General features: G+C 41.3%; 1 protein-coding gene across 2 annotated transcripts in view; it reads right to left on the bottom strand.

The window, feature by feature from the left end:
* The window catches only part of RTF1 (RTF1 homolog, Paf1/RNA polymerase II complex component), a 45,041-nt gene continuing 27,859 nt past the window's right edge, over positions 1–17,182 (bottom strand). For both annotated transcript variants that reach the window (XM_082449329.1, XM_082449330.1), the window contains 14 exons: positions 12,077–12,191; positions 11,287–11,398; positions 9,565–9,700; positions 8,894–9,071; positions 7,293–7,375; positions 6,037–6,124; positions 5,836–5,943; positions 5,176–5,253; positions 4,534–4,655; positions 4,321–4,378; positions 3,800–3,877; positions 3,231–3,326; positions 2,381–2,492; positions 1–2,136 (listed from right to left, as the gene is read on the bottom strand). In XM_082449329.1, coding sequence (XP_082305455.1) covers positions 2,030–2,136; positions 2,381–2,492; positions 3,231–3,326; positions 3,800–3,877; positions 4,321–4,378; positions 4,534–4,655; positions 5,176–5,253; positions 5,836–5,943; positions 6,037–6,124; positions 7,293–7,375; positions 8,894–9,071; positions 9,565–9,700; positions 11,287–11,398; positions 12,077–12,191 — 1,471 coding nt within the window. In that variant the 3' untranslated portion in view covers positions 1–2,029. The remainder of the gene's footprint in view (positions 2,137–2,380; positions 2,493–3,230; positions 3,327–3,799; positions 3,878–4,320; positions 4,379–4,533; positions 4,656–5,175; positions 5,254–5,835; positions 5,944–6,036; positions 6,125–7,292; positions 7,376–8,893; positions 9,072–9,564; positions 9,701–11,286; positions 11,399–12,076; positions 12,192–17,182) is intronic.

Raw genomic sequence — 17,182 nt, 5'->3', positions numbered from 1 at the left:
TAGTTTTAATAAAAATTTTATTACACAGCCATAATGTAACCGACACTTCTCCAAATCCAAATGATACTAAATACAGATCTACATGTTGGATCAGAATGACTCCAGCAAATTATATGGATTCTATAATTTCATGTCTTTTAAAACGAGAAAGAAAAAAAAGTCCAAGTTTGTCACTACAGGAGAGGTCCCAGCAGCTTCCAGGACTCTGCTGGAGTCCAGGCAATGTTTAACAGTCTGTGATTCCACATTTACACAATAGTCTATAAAGAGTTTCGGTCAATGGACTATTCAAGTATATATGATTTTAATGAGTCCATCACCACTCCTTTGCCCAACCAAACTGTGTCACAGCCACGACATAGCTGTGTTACAGTCATATTTATCAATTTTACAGACACAATTCTTTTTTAAAAACCATCGATTGCTGCTTTTTTCTTTTTCTTAAATAAAAAAAGTATAAACTAAGTTAAAGCAACACTGAGGCTCTACTAAACCCGGAAGAGTTACCAAGTTCATTTTTATGTTTAAAAACAACTTAACTCCATGATTTCCCATCATCCCACTTTCTTATAGAAAGTGGGGTGACGAAATACAAAGCAGGGCTTTGAGATGCCTCTCCCTCTTGTGGGAATCAGCAGCTCTCAGCTGTTCCTTTATCTTAGTTCTTGTTTTATATAGTCAGCTGTACTTTGTTCTGAAAAGATCTGTTAAATGCCACTTTTATTTACACTTGGAGCTTTACACCTGAGAATGATTATCAAGCAGTCAGCTTATCTCTTTGCAAACATTTCATAAAGACATACATACTTCTTTGCTGGCTTCACCCTAGCTGCACAAGAATATATATGCTTACCATATATATATGTATACACACACACAAAACTGCACATGCTTGTAACATTTGCAACCTAAATCTTTGTGTTCGTTCTCTCCACATTCATGTTGAATACTTTCTCTTAAAAAACAGAACAAAATATTATTCTTGCTGAAATGGCAAAACAGAATCACTAGGAAGAGACAAGTGCATGGGGTGGGGAATAGACACACTCTACATTCAGCCAGGAAGCTGTGGGCTGTACACATGGGCTGAGCAAGACACCTGCACTGCCCTCCCTGGTACCTGGCTGTGGGCTTCCCTCCCACCTGCCAGGACACAGCCGACAGGGTAGGGGCCAAACTGGGGAGATTTCTCCAAGGTGGGGAGGTGATGGGGAAGAGGAGGTGGGGGAGGGGAAGTTACACAGCTACAGCAGTCAGGCCTGTTTAGTAAGAAGAATCACATTTAATGAGTTTCTTTCTTGCAGTTTCAGATGCTCAAGTACAGCTGAAAAAAATCTGAAACAGCTATAGACCCATGACAGACTGATACAAAGAGTACTGCATTTTTAAAAAATGATAAAAAAATCCACACACTTACAGACACATACACACATACACACTCTCTCTCAAATAGAACCCCCTCCCTCCCCACAAATGTACACTTTTTGGAAACTAAATTGATTTTGAAAACCCTTCTTCCGCAGAGATGGGAAGAAGAGAAAGATGAGGAGAGAGGAAGGAGGACTGCAGGTGCCCAGTCCCCACTCCCTCCACAGGGTCAGGTGCCAAATGTTCAATGGTTGGGTCCGAGGCAGTCCATAGAGGAGGCTGCCCAGTGCTGCTGCTATCACCGCCAGGGGCTCCAGCAAGAATCCCAGCTCCACGGTAACACTGAATGCGTGCAGAGTGGCCAATGAACTGTGCTGGTTTTTTTTAAAAAAAAAGAAAAGGCAAACACAAATCTAAAGACATGGACAAAGCCCAAGAGAGCCCAGGTTCACACTGGGTGGGGCCTGGGGGGTTGGTGGGAGACGGTGCAGACAAGGGAAGTCTATACAGCACATGGTGTATATTACAGGTGACTGGCAGTTTGGAGTCTCTTCCCAGTTCTACTGCTGCTCCAGCCCAGTGAGGGCAAATCAAAGGAAAAGAGGAAAGGTGGGACACCGTGATGGGGCATGCAGGGTCAGAAGCAGCAGGCTGGGTGCGCTCAAATAAGCCCTCGTCGTTTTTTGTAGTCTTCCAAGTTCAGAGATCTCCTTGGAGCTCCATCCTTGGCTGGCGGAGCCTTGGAGGTGATGGCCAAAGCCTTTGACTCTATGGGAAAGAAGAGGCAAATCGACATCTGAGGTCCTTTGGTCTCTTGCTTCACTCCTTCAGGTAGCCTTCCTTACTGTCCCTGTTCCCTCTCAAAACAGACCTGCAGCCTGTCTTACTCTGGTCTCCATAAATACTGGTAAGCAGACACCCCCATTTCTTTCCTAAAATCAGGCCTCCTTGCTGGCTGAGAGCCATGGAGCCACGTGGTCCTTGCTCATCACCAATCTGCACCTTCACCTACCTGAGCTGGGAACTTGTAAATCAATCTTCACGTCGAAATCATGTACTTTGAACAAGTCTTCTGAGAGGTCACTGGCTGACTTAGAATTCAAATCTTTATCCTTTCCCTGACCCTGCAATGTGAAGAGAAAAAGTAATTACAAAAGCATAAATGCAAGTGGACTTCAAGAAGCAGCAACCACTAAGGTAAAGGCTCCTGCTCAAGCTCATTAGATCTTCCTACTAAGGTCCTTTTCTGATTCCTTCTCTCAGAGGGAGGACAGAAGAGGCCACAAAGAGGTTTCTTTTCTGAGCCTAAAAGAGGAGAGGGAAGGGAAGGCTCATGTCTGTGGTGTGAGGGAGAAAGGGTGGGCTTAAGACAACAAGCCACCTCGGACCCAAGATTTTAGGAATTCCTGGAACGGTTTGGGCTCCTCAGGAAAAGGCAGAAAATGGCTTCTAAACGGGCAGTTTCTCTTGGTTTAACATTTTAGTTCTCAAAGAGCTTTCACTTTTACAACTGCCTCATCCTTACACGTCAACTACTCCTTCTAATTGTCCTATGAGTTAAATAAGCAGGGTATATAATACTACCCCCACTTTACATATGAGAAAATGTGGATTAGAGGGCTAGAGGTCAGTTGCCTAAAGCCGCAGTCAAGGCCTTCATTAAGTAGTGGTGTTGGGTTTAGAATTTAGGTCATCTGACCAGAATTCAGTAGTTGTTTATCACATTTGTAAATAATGAGGATGGAGAAAGGACTGCAAGTGGGAGGCCATGTTCCTCCAGGTGGGGACAATCAAACCCGACCCCCCAGGAAGTGCCTGCTCTGGTGTCCGGGCCAGCGGCCGAGCTCCAGTAGTATACTTGCCTTGCTCATTTCCTTTGGAGCATCTGGTAACACTCCAGAACCGTATTTTGCATTCAGCTGGGCCAATATGGCAGCTTGAACAGCCGGGTCTCTGGACTGAGAGAGAATGCAAGTTATTTTAGAGATCGTTCAACACTCACACAGTCCTACCACCAGCTTCTGTCCCACCTACCACCACTAACATCACAGGCACCACAGTGGGCCCATCAGCAGATCAGTGGGGTTTTCCTCCAGGCTGCAAAAAGGGGCAATTAAAAGCTTTGAAGCCCAGCCCAGACGGGCCCTAGCTAGGCGCTTCAGCCTACACATTCCTCACCTCTGCTGCACTGGTAAACCTGCCCTGGCATAGGCGGTTAGTCCATAGGTTTCTACAAATCCATGCCAGGTTTTCACTACCTGTATGTCCTACAGTAAGATAAAAAAAGGAAGTATCCAGACCCAAGAGTTTGAGGCAAGCAAATCCCACTAAGACAACATTATTTTTAACTTCTTTATTAATCTCCTAATGGAATTCATTTTCTGTCCCCGAATCTAGGTCCTGACTAAAAACGTTCTCTTTAGGCACTCACATTAGAAACGATGGTAGGTTTACACTGTCGCCGGGTAAAAGGATCCATCTGTTGGTTTTTCATGTTGTGACTTTCAGCCTGAAACAGAGAGCATGTATTACAGAACTGTATCTCCTGCCCCCCCGCCTCTCATTCATCATAAGCTTACATATAAATAACAGTCTGCAAGGGCCTGAAAAAAGTCAAAGGCTGTCTATCATCCTTTTCCCTTTAAGGACACCAGAGCAGATTACGGGGGCAACAACCAAAAGAAAAAGACTGGAAATTGATAAAAATGAATACGCATGGAGTAGAATCTAAAGATGGGGAGGGGTAAGACAGGGCAGAAGACTGCTGCTTTTTATTATAAATTAATAACTAATGTGGTTGTATGTGTGCCTACAGAGGAACTATGTGTGTGTTAAGTGTACACGTTACTTCAATAATTGAAAGAAAAACTCAAGCAAGATACAGAAAAGATTACATATTGTTTTATTAATTAAAATTATTTTCAGTGATCCAGATAAAGTTGTCTTACTCACCACAAGGGCCTTCTCAGACTCCACAATGTTCCACTCCCGGTTCCGCTGGTTGATGTAACTGTGGGGTGAGTAAGAGGCATGAGTCAGTGTGCTGTGAAAGGAGGGAGGGGACCACTGAGTCCTCACCCTGGAGATAAGTGGAGCCACTGGAGCACAGTGCGTACAAGGCCACAGGCTCGCCTGATAATTGTGGACCAAGGATCTGTAACACACCTGATAGCAGATATGTTCTTGGTCCGCTGGCGGTCCAGGGCCTCTGCTCGTTCCTCCAGCTCGTTCAGCTGGTCTTGGATTTGTTTGGCCTTATCCTGATCCCCCAGGTCCTCGGCCATGGCCTGCACATAGAGAGACACGTGAGATTTTGGCTATGACTGGCTCTATATTAAGTGTCCCATTACTTCCAGCACAGGCAAGATACCTCACATGATGAACAAATGACAGGAGGCGTGAAAGAGTACTGAAAACAAACACCATAGAACCCAGGCCCCACATGGCTAACTCAGCCTAACAAGGCTCACGCCACCCTGATGTGAAGAATGGAAAACCACCCACCGCAGCTGGGCTTGGCAATATCATTCGTCTGTTCAGACCCAGTGCTGATACTACCCTGGGGTCTATCTCATTACACATGAAACTAAAGTGACTAGAAAATGAGGAAAATGGAACAAGCAAGATCAGTTTCAATTTATAGACAGGAAAACAGCCAAAGGATGCTGCCCAGATGCCAAGATTGCTTACATTTGAGCCCAGCATTTTCTCCCAATCCTGCCACTACTAACTTGACAGATGGTGAACAAGTTTGATTTCCACATCTCCTTACAGGACAGGGAGAGAGGTTCAACCACAAGTCCTCACCTTTTCCTTTAGGAGCTGCGTTTTCTTCATAGCATAGTTGGGTGGAGCTTTCCTGAATCTTTCTTTCTCTTTTACAATCTGTACCAGACAGGAGATACCAGAGTGAGGTATTTCTAAACTAGTTTTGTAGGCAGGATAGGTGAGCCCATTTTGGAGGTAAGCAGCTAGTTAAACGGGGGTTGCTCTTCCTATAGCAGTGCCATGCCCCACAGAGAGAGCAAGTTCATTCCAAGGGATACTATGCTGCTTCCGGGGTCACGGAGATTCTTCTGGGATAGTGGGAAGAAACATGCACCAATAAACAGCAGCAGCCCAAGGACCTTGTACTGTCAGGCTAGCCACTGTCCAAGAGAACAGAGATCAAAGAATTTTACCAAAATGTTTTGGAAAAAGAAAACTCTTGAAGGACCAAGCCTAGAAGAAGAATACAGATCCCTGAACCTTGAATACACTTCCTTAGTCTATGACTTCAAGTGAGAATGTATGGAGAAAATCTTGATGAACTATAAATAATAAGGTAGCGATATCAGTATTCCTTCTTCCTCATGCAACAGTAGCAGAGCCAAAAATGTCAAGATACAGGAAAGAAAAGAAAGGCATGATCTTCTCTAACACTGGTTCTTGATGAGCCTCCAGACTCTGGGGTACCAGGTTTCTTACCTCTTCAATGTCCTGGTCATTGAATTTATAATTAAGAGCTTCTTTAATAGATAATTCCTTCTTATTGATTTCATCCAGAGTGGGCAACTGCATGCCAGCAGAGAACATCTGGACCAAAACATGATAAAAGGTTATTTTGCAAAGAGGCTCTCTCAGTGTTTTCATCAACAACTGCTAGGGAGGTGCTGTCTCTCCACTTACCGCTTCTTTCCACTTCATGAATTCGCTTTCAGTGAACTCCTGGTTTGAGACAAACTCTAGGCGGAACACTCGCTGATCACTGCCGTGCCTACACGAAAAAGAGCAGCTTCAGGAATGGGTATGTTGACTGCAGCGCCAGAAGAGCAACCCCACCAGACTGTACACCACCTGTCTCTGTGGGTTTCCATCCTAGCTACCCTTTAGAATCATCTAGGAATATTTACAAAACTTCTAGTGCCAAAGCACCACTCTAGATCAACTGAATCAGAATCTCTGGGAGTAGGAACCAGGCACTGAAATTGCACACACAAAAAACCCCTCCCAGGTTGTTCTAATGGGCAGCAGGGATTAAGAATCAAAGTGAGCCCTGGAAACAAGTGGATTTAGCCAGTACTTCAAAAGTCCATTTACAATAAAATCCATCAGTCAACTGGCATCAAGAATATGAAATACTACATAGATATCTGAATGACAAGGAAGCTCTGTCCCTAGAAAGAAAGAACACTGCCGTTCTACTGACTCCTGTGCTGGCCACGTGAGTCAGTGCCATCCTCCCAGAGACAGTCACTCTCGGCACGTCATGGCTGCTGCCCACCCCAGCTGGCTCTTTTCAAACAGCCCAGGAGAAATGATGGGAGTGGGAGAAGGGAACAGAGAGACCAGAGAGGCCAAATAAGGCCATGGCAGAGCCTTGTCTATGACCCGCTATTTGCAGTCACCTGGCAAGCTACTTCTATTCCTTCCCATATAGGGCCTTTAGAATTTTCAGGCTCCAAGAGGATAGGGATTTGTGTGTGTATTTTGTTCTCGCTTCTATCCTGATGCCTAGAACCGTGGCATGTAGCCAGCATTCAGTCAATATCATGTTACTGAAGCAGAAACCAAGTCCAAAAAGGTAACCTGGCTTGTGAAAGATCAAGTTAGTTAGTGATGGAGCCAGGACCAGAAGCAAGCCTCCTGACCATGCTCACTGAGGAATGCCTAAAGGATTCTGGGAGGAGGGGGTCTCGCAATCTGACATTTTCCTTCTATGTGTCCCACCACTCCATATCCCTGACCTCCCCCTATGAGAGAGATATATCCTACTTTCCCTATAGGCAAAGGCAGAATACAAGTTTCCCTCCAAGTCCCCTGCGGGGATAACACAAACAGTATTACTGTAACAAGAAACATCACACTGGGAGTGAATAACAGCCCCAACAGGCAGTGCCCGTGTGCAGCGGGAGCAGAAGCTGCCACGGAAGCACCTCTCCTACCGTAGCTGTAGCCCTTTGTTTGTTCTGGTGCCACCAAGCTGGTAAACTTTGGCGGTTTCCACTACACCCGTGATCTCAGCAACCTAAGGGACGACAGAGACACCAATCACAACAGACTCCTTCAGAGCTCTCCACCCCACCCTCTGGCTCCATCTCTATGAGTGCAGATGAGTGACCCTGCACTGAGAGAAGCCCACAGCTGCCAGGTGTTCTGGGCACCTTTCTCGGGCTTAGAACTCAGACGGCCAGGCACCTGTGCCCAGAGTTAAGCAAGCCCCAGGCGAGGAGGCAGTGAGCCTGGTGGGGCATTGGAAGCTTCTCCTCCAACTTAATTCTACCTTACTAAGGGGTGCACCTGGATTTCAGAGGTTAGTTTTATCAATCAAGCGTGAAGACCATGAGGTCTGTTTCTGTTGCCAAGGTTTCTGGGACATGGCATGGCCCCTGGTCCTCACAGAAGGAGGTAAACACATGTTAAAACCAAACAACCCAGAACAAAACAAACAAAAACAACAAGAAAAAAAATCAAACAGCTATGTTCTAGTCATCTAGACCACAGAAGCAGAGCTGGAACTCACAAAATAATCTCTATTAGGTTGGAGGGTTTTTTTTTTTTAAATAAATTATGTATTTATTTTTGGCTGCGTCAGGTCTTCGTTGCTGCACACAGTCTTTTCCTAGTTGCAACGAGTGGGGGCTACTCTTTGTTGAGGTGCGAGGGCTTCTCACTGTGATGGCTTCTCTTTGTTGCGGAGCACGGGCTTCAGTAGTTGTGGTGGTGCACAGGCTTAGTTGCTCCGCAGCATGTGGGATCTTCCCGGCCTAGGGCTCGAACCTGTGTCCCCTCTATTGGCAGGCAGATTCTTTTTTTTAAAAAAAAGTAATTAATTAATTTTTGGCTGCATTGGGTCTTCGTTGCTGCGCATGGGCTTTTCTCTAGTTGCGGAGAGCAGGGGCTACTCTTCGTTGTGGTGTGCAGGCTTCTCACTGCGGTGGCTTCTCTTGTAGTGGAGCACGGGCTCTAGGCGCATGGGCTTCTGTAGTTGTGGCTTGCAGGCTCTAGAGTGCAAGCTCAGTAGTTGCAGCACACGGGCTTAGTTGCTCCATGGCATGCGGAATCTTCCTGGACCAGGGCTCGAACCCGCGTCCCCTGTGCTGGCAGGCGGATTCTTAACCACTGTGCCACCAGGGAAGTCCCTGTTTGTCATTTTACAAACCTCAATATAACTCCCTGTTCCAGAAGTCACTTAGTATGTAACATGGAAATTTTTCATTTATTTTTCAAATGAACAAATCTTCCAGATTACATAACTCTTGAAAAATACTTCATAAGTGTCTGCCTTCTCACATCTACATGGAAGAAGGATAGAGAAAATTGTTCTAAATCTAGACCCTTGGGCTCCAAGTACTCCTCTTGGCAGCAAGCAGGTCACAATTGATCTCTGGTTGGCTCAGACTGTCACTGTTCTAAGGGCATCTCAATTGGAGTCTATTTTCTCATCAAATGGGAAAAGTGACAGATTTGTTCAGTAGTTCCTACTTCTAGCTAAGAATCATTATATTTAAAACATGGACAATTGTCCAAGGAAAGAAACACTAACCCGGTAAACTGGTTTGCTGTTGTGGTTTCCAATGCCAATCCGTACAAAACATCCTGTGACAGTTTTAGCAAAGAAGGGCATGTGACACCAACGTTCCAGCTTATGCCGTGATAATCGAACCCGATTCAATTCCTCCGGTAAGGAGACCGGTTGTGATTTTGGAGGGATCTCTTCTTTCCTGTGAGGAACAAAGGACACTGGGAAAAATGTGCATCATAAAAACAGATCAAGGTAAATAAATAATATCAACTTCTTAAAACTTAACCGAAGTATGTGTGATTTCACACAGTAGGAGAAATAAATGAAGCAACAGGAAAGTGGGAATAGAATCCTATTCCTAACCAGCAGCGTGAACTGTCTCAAATGAGGCTGCCATCCCAGATAACCTACCAGACTAGGAAAACTAATGGAAGCTCCTGGCCAATCTGAGGGTGACATGAAGGCAGCTCCTACCCGCCTGGCCCTGATGAAACGTTCAGGGGTACAGGCTAAGAGCCAACGGCAGAAGTATATGTTTGGGCTGATGTGCTGGGGAACCCAGCTCGGCAATTCAGGGTACGGAACCAAACCAAAGTTCGTCACCCGAACAGGGGAAATTTGGAAGCTACACTAAGCCTTGCCCCGAAGAACCCACCTATCCTGACTACTAGACCAAAATGTACACAGCTTACTCCTCTTCTTCATCAGATGACGATGTTCGGGACGAGCGGTCTGACTTTTCACTGGACTTGTCATCTTCCTCCTCCTCCTCATCGTCAGAGTACACCTCACTGGTTTTTAATGGCTGTTTCTTGGCGAGGAGCTCAGCTTAAAAAAAGAGGAAATGTTTACCTAGATTCTCTCAATAAGAAGCTGAAACATCTCTCATCCCTGAAAAAGAACTGGAACATGGAAAAGGACTCAATAGACAGCTCCATCCTCTCTGGCCTGGTTTGTGATTACTTGTGTTAACAAGTGCGTTAACCAGAAAGTTTAAGTCGCACCAAATGTCAAGCCGCAGTAGACAGAAAAAAGGGCTGGAAGACTGTCACTAAGTGGGCAAAAAGGGTCACCAACTCTACTGACAGTTGTCTTTTATTTCTCTCAAGGCACTTGAAGATTGGCAGGAAAATTGGGGAAAAACTTAAGATGTCTTCAGAGAGTCTTTCAGGAAAAACTTACTTTGAGTTTACAGTACTATTTGTAATAGCAGGAGACTGAAAACAACCTAAATGTCTACAAAGGGGAGTGGCTGAATCACCTCTAGCACATCCACCCAATGAACTACGCTGCAGCTGTAAAAAAGGAAAGAGCCGAGCCTTACACTGCATCCTGAGTCAGAAAATGTTTTAAATGAACACATAAATATTTTTAGGATAGGCTTTATATGGTCACTGTATCAACTACTCAATTTTGTTACTGTAGACAGAAAGTAGTCACAATTATGAAAAAATGGGCATCATTGTATTCCAATAAAATTATTTACAAAAACAGGTAGTCTACTAACCATTGCTCAACATAAAAACTACAGAGTTATCTTTAGAATATATGGTTAAGTGAAAAAAGCAAGGTAGAGAGAAGTGTGTATAATGCACTAACAATCTAAGATGGAAGGTGAATCTGTGTCCTTTTGTTTAAAAAATAAAAAGGAAGGATATAAAAAAAATTTTTTTAAGTGGTCGTCTACTATGGGAGGAAGGCAAGGGGTGAAAGAGAAGGCTATAGATGCTAAATTTCTCTAAATATACCTTGCTTAGTAGATTTGACTTTGGAACCTTGCATCGTGTATAATCATAGAACAGAACAACAAGTCATCTCTACAGATCACAAGCAAAATAAAACAAAGTACTCATTTGATGGCACAACCACACAAAAAACAACTATAACAAGTGTTTTGTGTTGGTTTTTTTTTTGACTGTGGGGCTTGCAAGATCTCATTCCCCTGGTCAGGGAAGAAATAAAAGCAAAAATAAACACATGGAACCTAATCAGACTTATAAGCTTTTGCACAGCCAAGGAAACCATAAATAAAATGAAAAGACAACCTACAGACTGGGAGAAAATATTTGTTACTTTTTTTTAGGTGTAGTAATGGTACTGTAGTTATGTTTAAAATAGGAGTCCTTATCTTTTAGAGACACATATTGAAACATTTATGGTTGAAATATGATGATGCTGGGATTTACTTCAAAATAACCCAAAGGAAGAGGGCAGTGCAGATTTAATAAGATTGGCTATGAGTTGACTGCTGAAGTTGGAGGATGGGTTCATGGAGTTTCATTATACTATTCTCTGTATGTGTTTGGAACTGCCTATACTAGAGAGCTAAAAAGGGGGAAAAATTAAAATTGGCATCAGGAAGTTAAATCATATGATCAAAGACACAAAGTAGCCATCACATTTTCCCCACTTACCTGTTCTGTTCTTCCGTTTTTCTCGCTCTGCTTTTAGCTCCTCCATGGCTTGAGATTTCTTATCTAGTTTCTCATCCCGTTTGGAACGTCGTTCCTTGTTATGGGATGTTACCTGGGAAGGGAAAAATATGTAGGATGGCTCTTTTTACCAACAGCTGATGATAACATTCTCTATACCTAAAAATTATTCAGTTCTCCAATGTGAATCTATATTGGCTGCAGAAATTGAAATTTGCTTAAGAGGAGAGAGCATCCTCTTGTGGACAAAGAGGATAGAGCAGTAAAGTCAGTCCCTGTCTTACCTGCCTAATAAACAGAAAGCCTAAGAAGTATAAGAATAAACGCTTCCTGGAAGGACTCCCTAGATCACAGCTAATATATGTTAATACTGTCAACAAAGCTTTTTGTGATAAATGCAGAGATGACTAATTTTCCCAGCTACATTTATTACCAAGTCCAGGATGACATACACCTGAGTAAACATCATAACCAATTCAGCTACCCGGGACAGGAAGTTTACAAACTTTCCCTTAAGGAGTGCTCATACACCAATGAGCTGCTTTTTACATGCAGACCTGAGTAGAATTCCCATGGAGTTAAACAGCACAGCTAATGGTGAAATGATATGTCCAGAGATTAATGAAACCTATAAGATGAAGACAGTACATAAATAGTCTTGCACTAACTGACCTAGGCTGACTAATATAAACCCATCTTTTATATAAACACACATACACACTCAAAATGGAGGTTTTATTCTTTGGATAACGAGGACTATTGAATCTCCTACCTGAGATTCTTGAATCTGTGTCAGTTTCTTCTTTTCCTGCTCCTCTTCTTGCTTTTTCTTTTTTTCTTTCTTTTCTTTCTTTTTGGCTGTTTTCAGTTTTTTCCTGATTTCAAATCTGTTTAAAATATATTTGTTTGGTTTTTAAGTGGCAATGAAATATCTGTAGACTGATTTCTATTAGATAGGAGAAAGGAAGTAAGTGCTGGGGAGGAGTTAATAAATGTTTTGGTTTCCTGTAAGAAACTCCAATGTATCTTATAAGTACATTAGAAATATTGAATATAAATACAACAAAAGTACTTGAAAGCATTAAGGTGGAATAGACTTAAAATGAGAGAATACTGAGGATACTGTTGTATCCTGTTGGTAACGCACTGCTCTTCCTCAACTTCACATAATGGAAGAAAATAGTTGATTCTTGGATCAGCTCCAATGGTGTCCCATTAGAAACATAATGAAGCCACAGAAAGCCACTGTCACATTTTTAAGGTGGTCAAGACACAGGCTGTATGTTAAAAACACCACTCTCCATCTTTCTTCATTAGGAAAAATGCCTCCCTCAGCTCCACCCCAGCAAACATGTGAATAAATATGCTATTCTCTTAAACAAATGCAATCTAGGCTCTCTCCCTGTAACAAAAAGCAGGCTTTTATGAAACAAAACTACTTTTTTGTGTGTGAATTTAAGGAACTTTATGGAAGGAATAAAGGAATATAATAAATATTAAACTCTTTTCATAACATTCTAAAATAACCCCAATTATGAAAGTTTTTACTTAGTTCTTAAGAGGGTCAATATACAAAAATTAACTGTATTTCTATATACTTGCAATGAATAATCCAAAAACGAAACAAAGAAAACAATTCCATTTACAGTAGCATCCAAAAGAATACAATATTTATTTAGTAATATATTTAACAAAACAAGTGCTAGTCTTTTACACCCAAAACTAAAGGATTGTTGAAAGAAATTAAATAATACCTAAGTAAGTAGAAAGATATCACATTCATGGATTAAAAGACTTAATATTAGATGGCAATACTTCCAAATTTGATAAACAGATTCAACACAATTCCTATAAAAATCCCAGCTGCTTCTTTTGCTGTTGCAGAAATTGATAAGCTGATACTAAAATTCCTATGGGAATGCAGAGGGCCCCACATAGCCAAAACAATTTTGAAGAAGAACAAAGGTTCCTAACACTTCACACTTCCCAAGTTAAAAATTGACTACATAGCTACAGTAATCAAAACAGTATGGTATTGGCATAACCATAAACATAATGATCAATGGAACAGAATACAGTCAACAAATAAATCCATATATCCATGAACAACTGATTTTCAACAATGGTGCCAAGACTGGGGAAAGAACAGTCTCTTCAACAAGTGGTACTGGGACAACTGGATAGCTATATGCCAAAGAATAAAGTTGGACTCTTACCTCACACCATATACAAAAAATGATCTCAAAATGGATCAATGAGGGGGCGAGGGATAAATTAGGAGGTTGGGATTAACATATACACACTATTATACATAAAATAGATAATCAACAAGGGCCTACTGTATAGTACAAGGAACTCTACTCAATACTCTGTAACAACCTGTATGGGAAAAGAATATGAAAAAGAATAGATATATGTACATGTATAAGTGAATCACTTTGCTGTACACTTGAAACTAACACAACATTGTAAATCAACTGTATTCCAATATAAAATTTTAAAAAATGGATCAATGATCTAAACATAAGACCTACAACTATAAAACTCTTACAAGAAAACATACGGGTAAATACTCATGAATGTGGATTTGGCAAGATTCTTAGATACCAAAAGCTACAGCAAGAAAATAAAAAATTTATTGTGCATAAAAATTTTTAAATTTTGTGCATTAAACAATACTTGACAGTGAAATTTACAACCTACAGAATGGGAGAAAATATTTGCAAATCATGTTATCTGATAAGGGTCTAGTAACCAGAATATATAAAGAACTCTTATAACTCAACAACAAAAAGACAAATAACCCAATTAAAAAATGGGCAAAGCACTTGAACAGACATTTCTCCAACAAGGATTTGAAAAGATTCTAAACATCATTAGTCAACAGGAAAATGCAAATCAAAACCACAATAAGACACTTCACATTCTCCAGGATAGCTATTATCAAAAAAAGAAAAAATAACAAGTGTTGGCAAGGATGTGGACAAACTGGAACTCTTATACATTGCTGGTGGGAATGTAAAATGGTACAGCTGCTATGGAAAACAGTTCGGTGGTTTCTCAAAAAGTTAAACATAAAATTACCATATGACTCAGCAATTCCACTCCTATGTATATACCCAAAAGAATTGAAAATAGGTACTGAAATATTTGTACATGAATGTTCATAGTAGCACTATTCACAACAGCAAAGATATCAAAACAGATTAATAGATAAACAAAATGTGGTTTATACACATAATGGAATATTATTCAGCCATAAAAAGGAATGAAGTACTGATACATGCTACATGAATGAACTTCAAATATATGTTAAGTGAAAGAAGCCAGGCACAAAAGACTACATATTTATGATTCCATTTATATAAAATGCCCAGAAATAGGCAAATCTATAGAGACAGAAAGTAAGTTAGTGGCTTCCTAAGGCTAGGAGGCAGTAGAGGGAACTGAGTACCAATAAGTACAGGGTTTTTTTCTGGGGTGATGATAATGTTCTGAAATTAATTGTGGTGATGGCTACACAACTTTATGAATATATAAAAAACCACTGAACCACTTTCAACCACTTTCAATGGATAGATTCTATGGTGTGTAAACTACATCTCAATAAAGTTATTTTTAAGTTAATACCTGAGGTGCTGAGAAAACTGGACAGCTACATGTAAAAGAATGAAATTAGAACATTTTCTAACACCATATCTAAAAATAAACTCAAAATGGATTAAAGACCTAAATGTAAGACCAGAAACCATAAACCTCTTAGAGGAAAACACAGGCAGAATACTCTTTGGCATAAATCGCAGCAGTATTTTTTTTGGATGTCTCCTAAAGCAAAGGAAATAAAAGTAAAAATAAACAAATGGGACCTAATTAAACTTAAAAGCTTTTGCATAGCAAAGGAAACCATCAACAAAACAAAAAGACAACCTACTGAATGGGAGAAAATATTTGCAAATGATATGACCGATACACGGTTAATATCAAAAAAAAAAAAAAAATATATATATATATATATATATATATAAACAGCTCATACAACCCAACATCAAAAAAACAAACAACCTGATTAAAAAATGGGCAGAAGACCTGAATAGACATTTTTCCAAAGAGGAAATGCAGATGGCCCACAGGCACATGAAAAGATGCTCAACATTGCTAATCATCAGGGAAATGCAAGTCAAAACCACAATGAGATATTACCTCACACCTGTCAGAATGGCCATCATCAAAAAGAACACAAATAACAAATGTTGGTGAGGATGTGGAGAAAATTAACTGGCGCAGCCACTGTGGAAAAGAGTACAGAGGTTTCTCTAAAAACAGAGACTTCCCTGGTGGTCCAGTGGTAAAGAATCTGCCTTACAATGCAGGGAACGCAGGTTCGATTCCTGGTCAGGGAACTAAGATCCTACATGCCGCGGGGCAACTAAGCTTGCACGCCACAACTACTGAGCCTGCACGCCTCAACTAGACCCCGCGTGCCGCAAACTACAGAGCCCACGTGCCCTGGAGCCTGCACGCCACAACTAGAGAGGAGTCTGCGAGCCACAATGGAAGATCCAGCGTGCCTCAACTAAGACCCGATGCAGCCAAAAATAAATAAAATAAAATAAATAATAATTAAAAAAACTAAGAATAGGGACTTCCCTGGTGGTCCAGTGGGTATGACTCTGAGCTCCCAATGCAGGGGGCCTGGGTTCAATTCCTGGTCAGCGAACTAGATCCCACATGCATGCCACAACTAAGAGTTCGCATGCCACAACTAAACCCCGCATGCTGCAACTAAGGCCCGGTGCAGCCTAAATAAATAAATAAATAATAAATATTTGCAAATGAAGCAACTGACAAAGGATTAATCTCCAAAATTTACAACCAGCTCATGCAGCTCAATATCAAAAAAACAAACAACTCAATCTAAAAATGGGCAGAAGACCTAAATAGACATTTCTCCAAAGAAGATATACAGATTGCCAACAGACACATGAAAGAATGCTCAACATCATTAACCATTAGAGAAATGCAAATCAAAACTACAATGAGATATCATCTCACACCAGTCAGAATGGCCATGATCAAAAAATCTACAAACAATAAATGCTGGAGAGGATGTGGAGAAAAGGGAACCCTCTTGCACTCTTGGTGGGAATATAAATTGATACAGCCACTATGGAGAACAGTATGGAGGGTCCTTAAAAAACTAAAAATAGAACTACCATACGACCCAGCAATCCCACTACTGGGCTTATACCCTGAGAAAACCGTAATTCAAAAAGAGTCATGTACCAAAATGTTCGTTGCAGCTCTATTTACAATAGCCAGGACATGAAAGCAACCTAAGTGTCCATCAACAGATGAATGGATAAAGAAGATGTGGCACACATATACAATGGAATATTACTCAGCCATAAAAAGGAACGAAACTGGGTTATTTGTAGTGAGGTGGATGGACCTAGAGACTGTCATACAGAGTGAAGTAAGTCAGAAAGAGAAAAACAAATACCGTATGCTAACACATATATATGGAATCTTAAAAAAAAAAAAAAAGGTCATGAAGAACCTAGGGGCAAGACAGGAATAAAGATGCAGACCTACTAGAGAATGGACTTGAGGATACGGGGAGGGGGAACGGGAAGCTGGGACGAAGTGAGAGAGTGGCATGGACATATATACACTACCAAACGTAAAATAGATAGCTAGTGGGAAGCAGCCGCATAGCACAGGGAGATCAGCTCAGTGCTTTATGACCACCTAGAGGGGTGGGATAGGGAGGGTGGGAGGGAGGGAGACGCAAGAAGGAAGAGATATGGGGACATATGTATATGTATAACTGATTGAATTTGTTACAAAGCAGAAACTAACACACAATTGTAAAGCAATT

Source organism: Balaenoptera physalus (assembly GCF_965194825.1).
Source record: "Balaenoptera physalus genome assembly, chromosome: 2".
In the NCBI taxonomy this organism is placed as follows: Eukaryota; Metazoa; Chordata; class Mammalia; order Artiodactyla; family Balaenopteridae; genus Balaenoptera; species Balaenoptera physalus.
The sequence above is the reverse complement of the archived record's forward strand: the minus strand, read 5'-3'. Positions and strand labels throughout refer to the sequence as shown.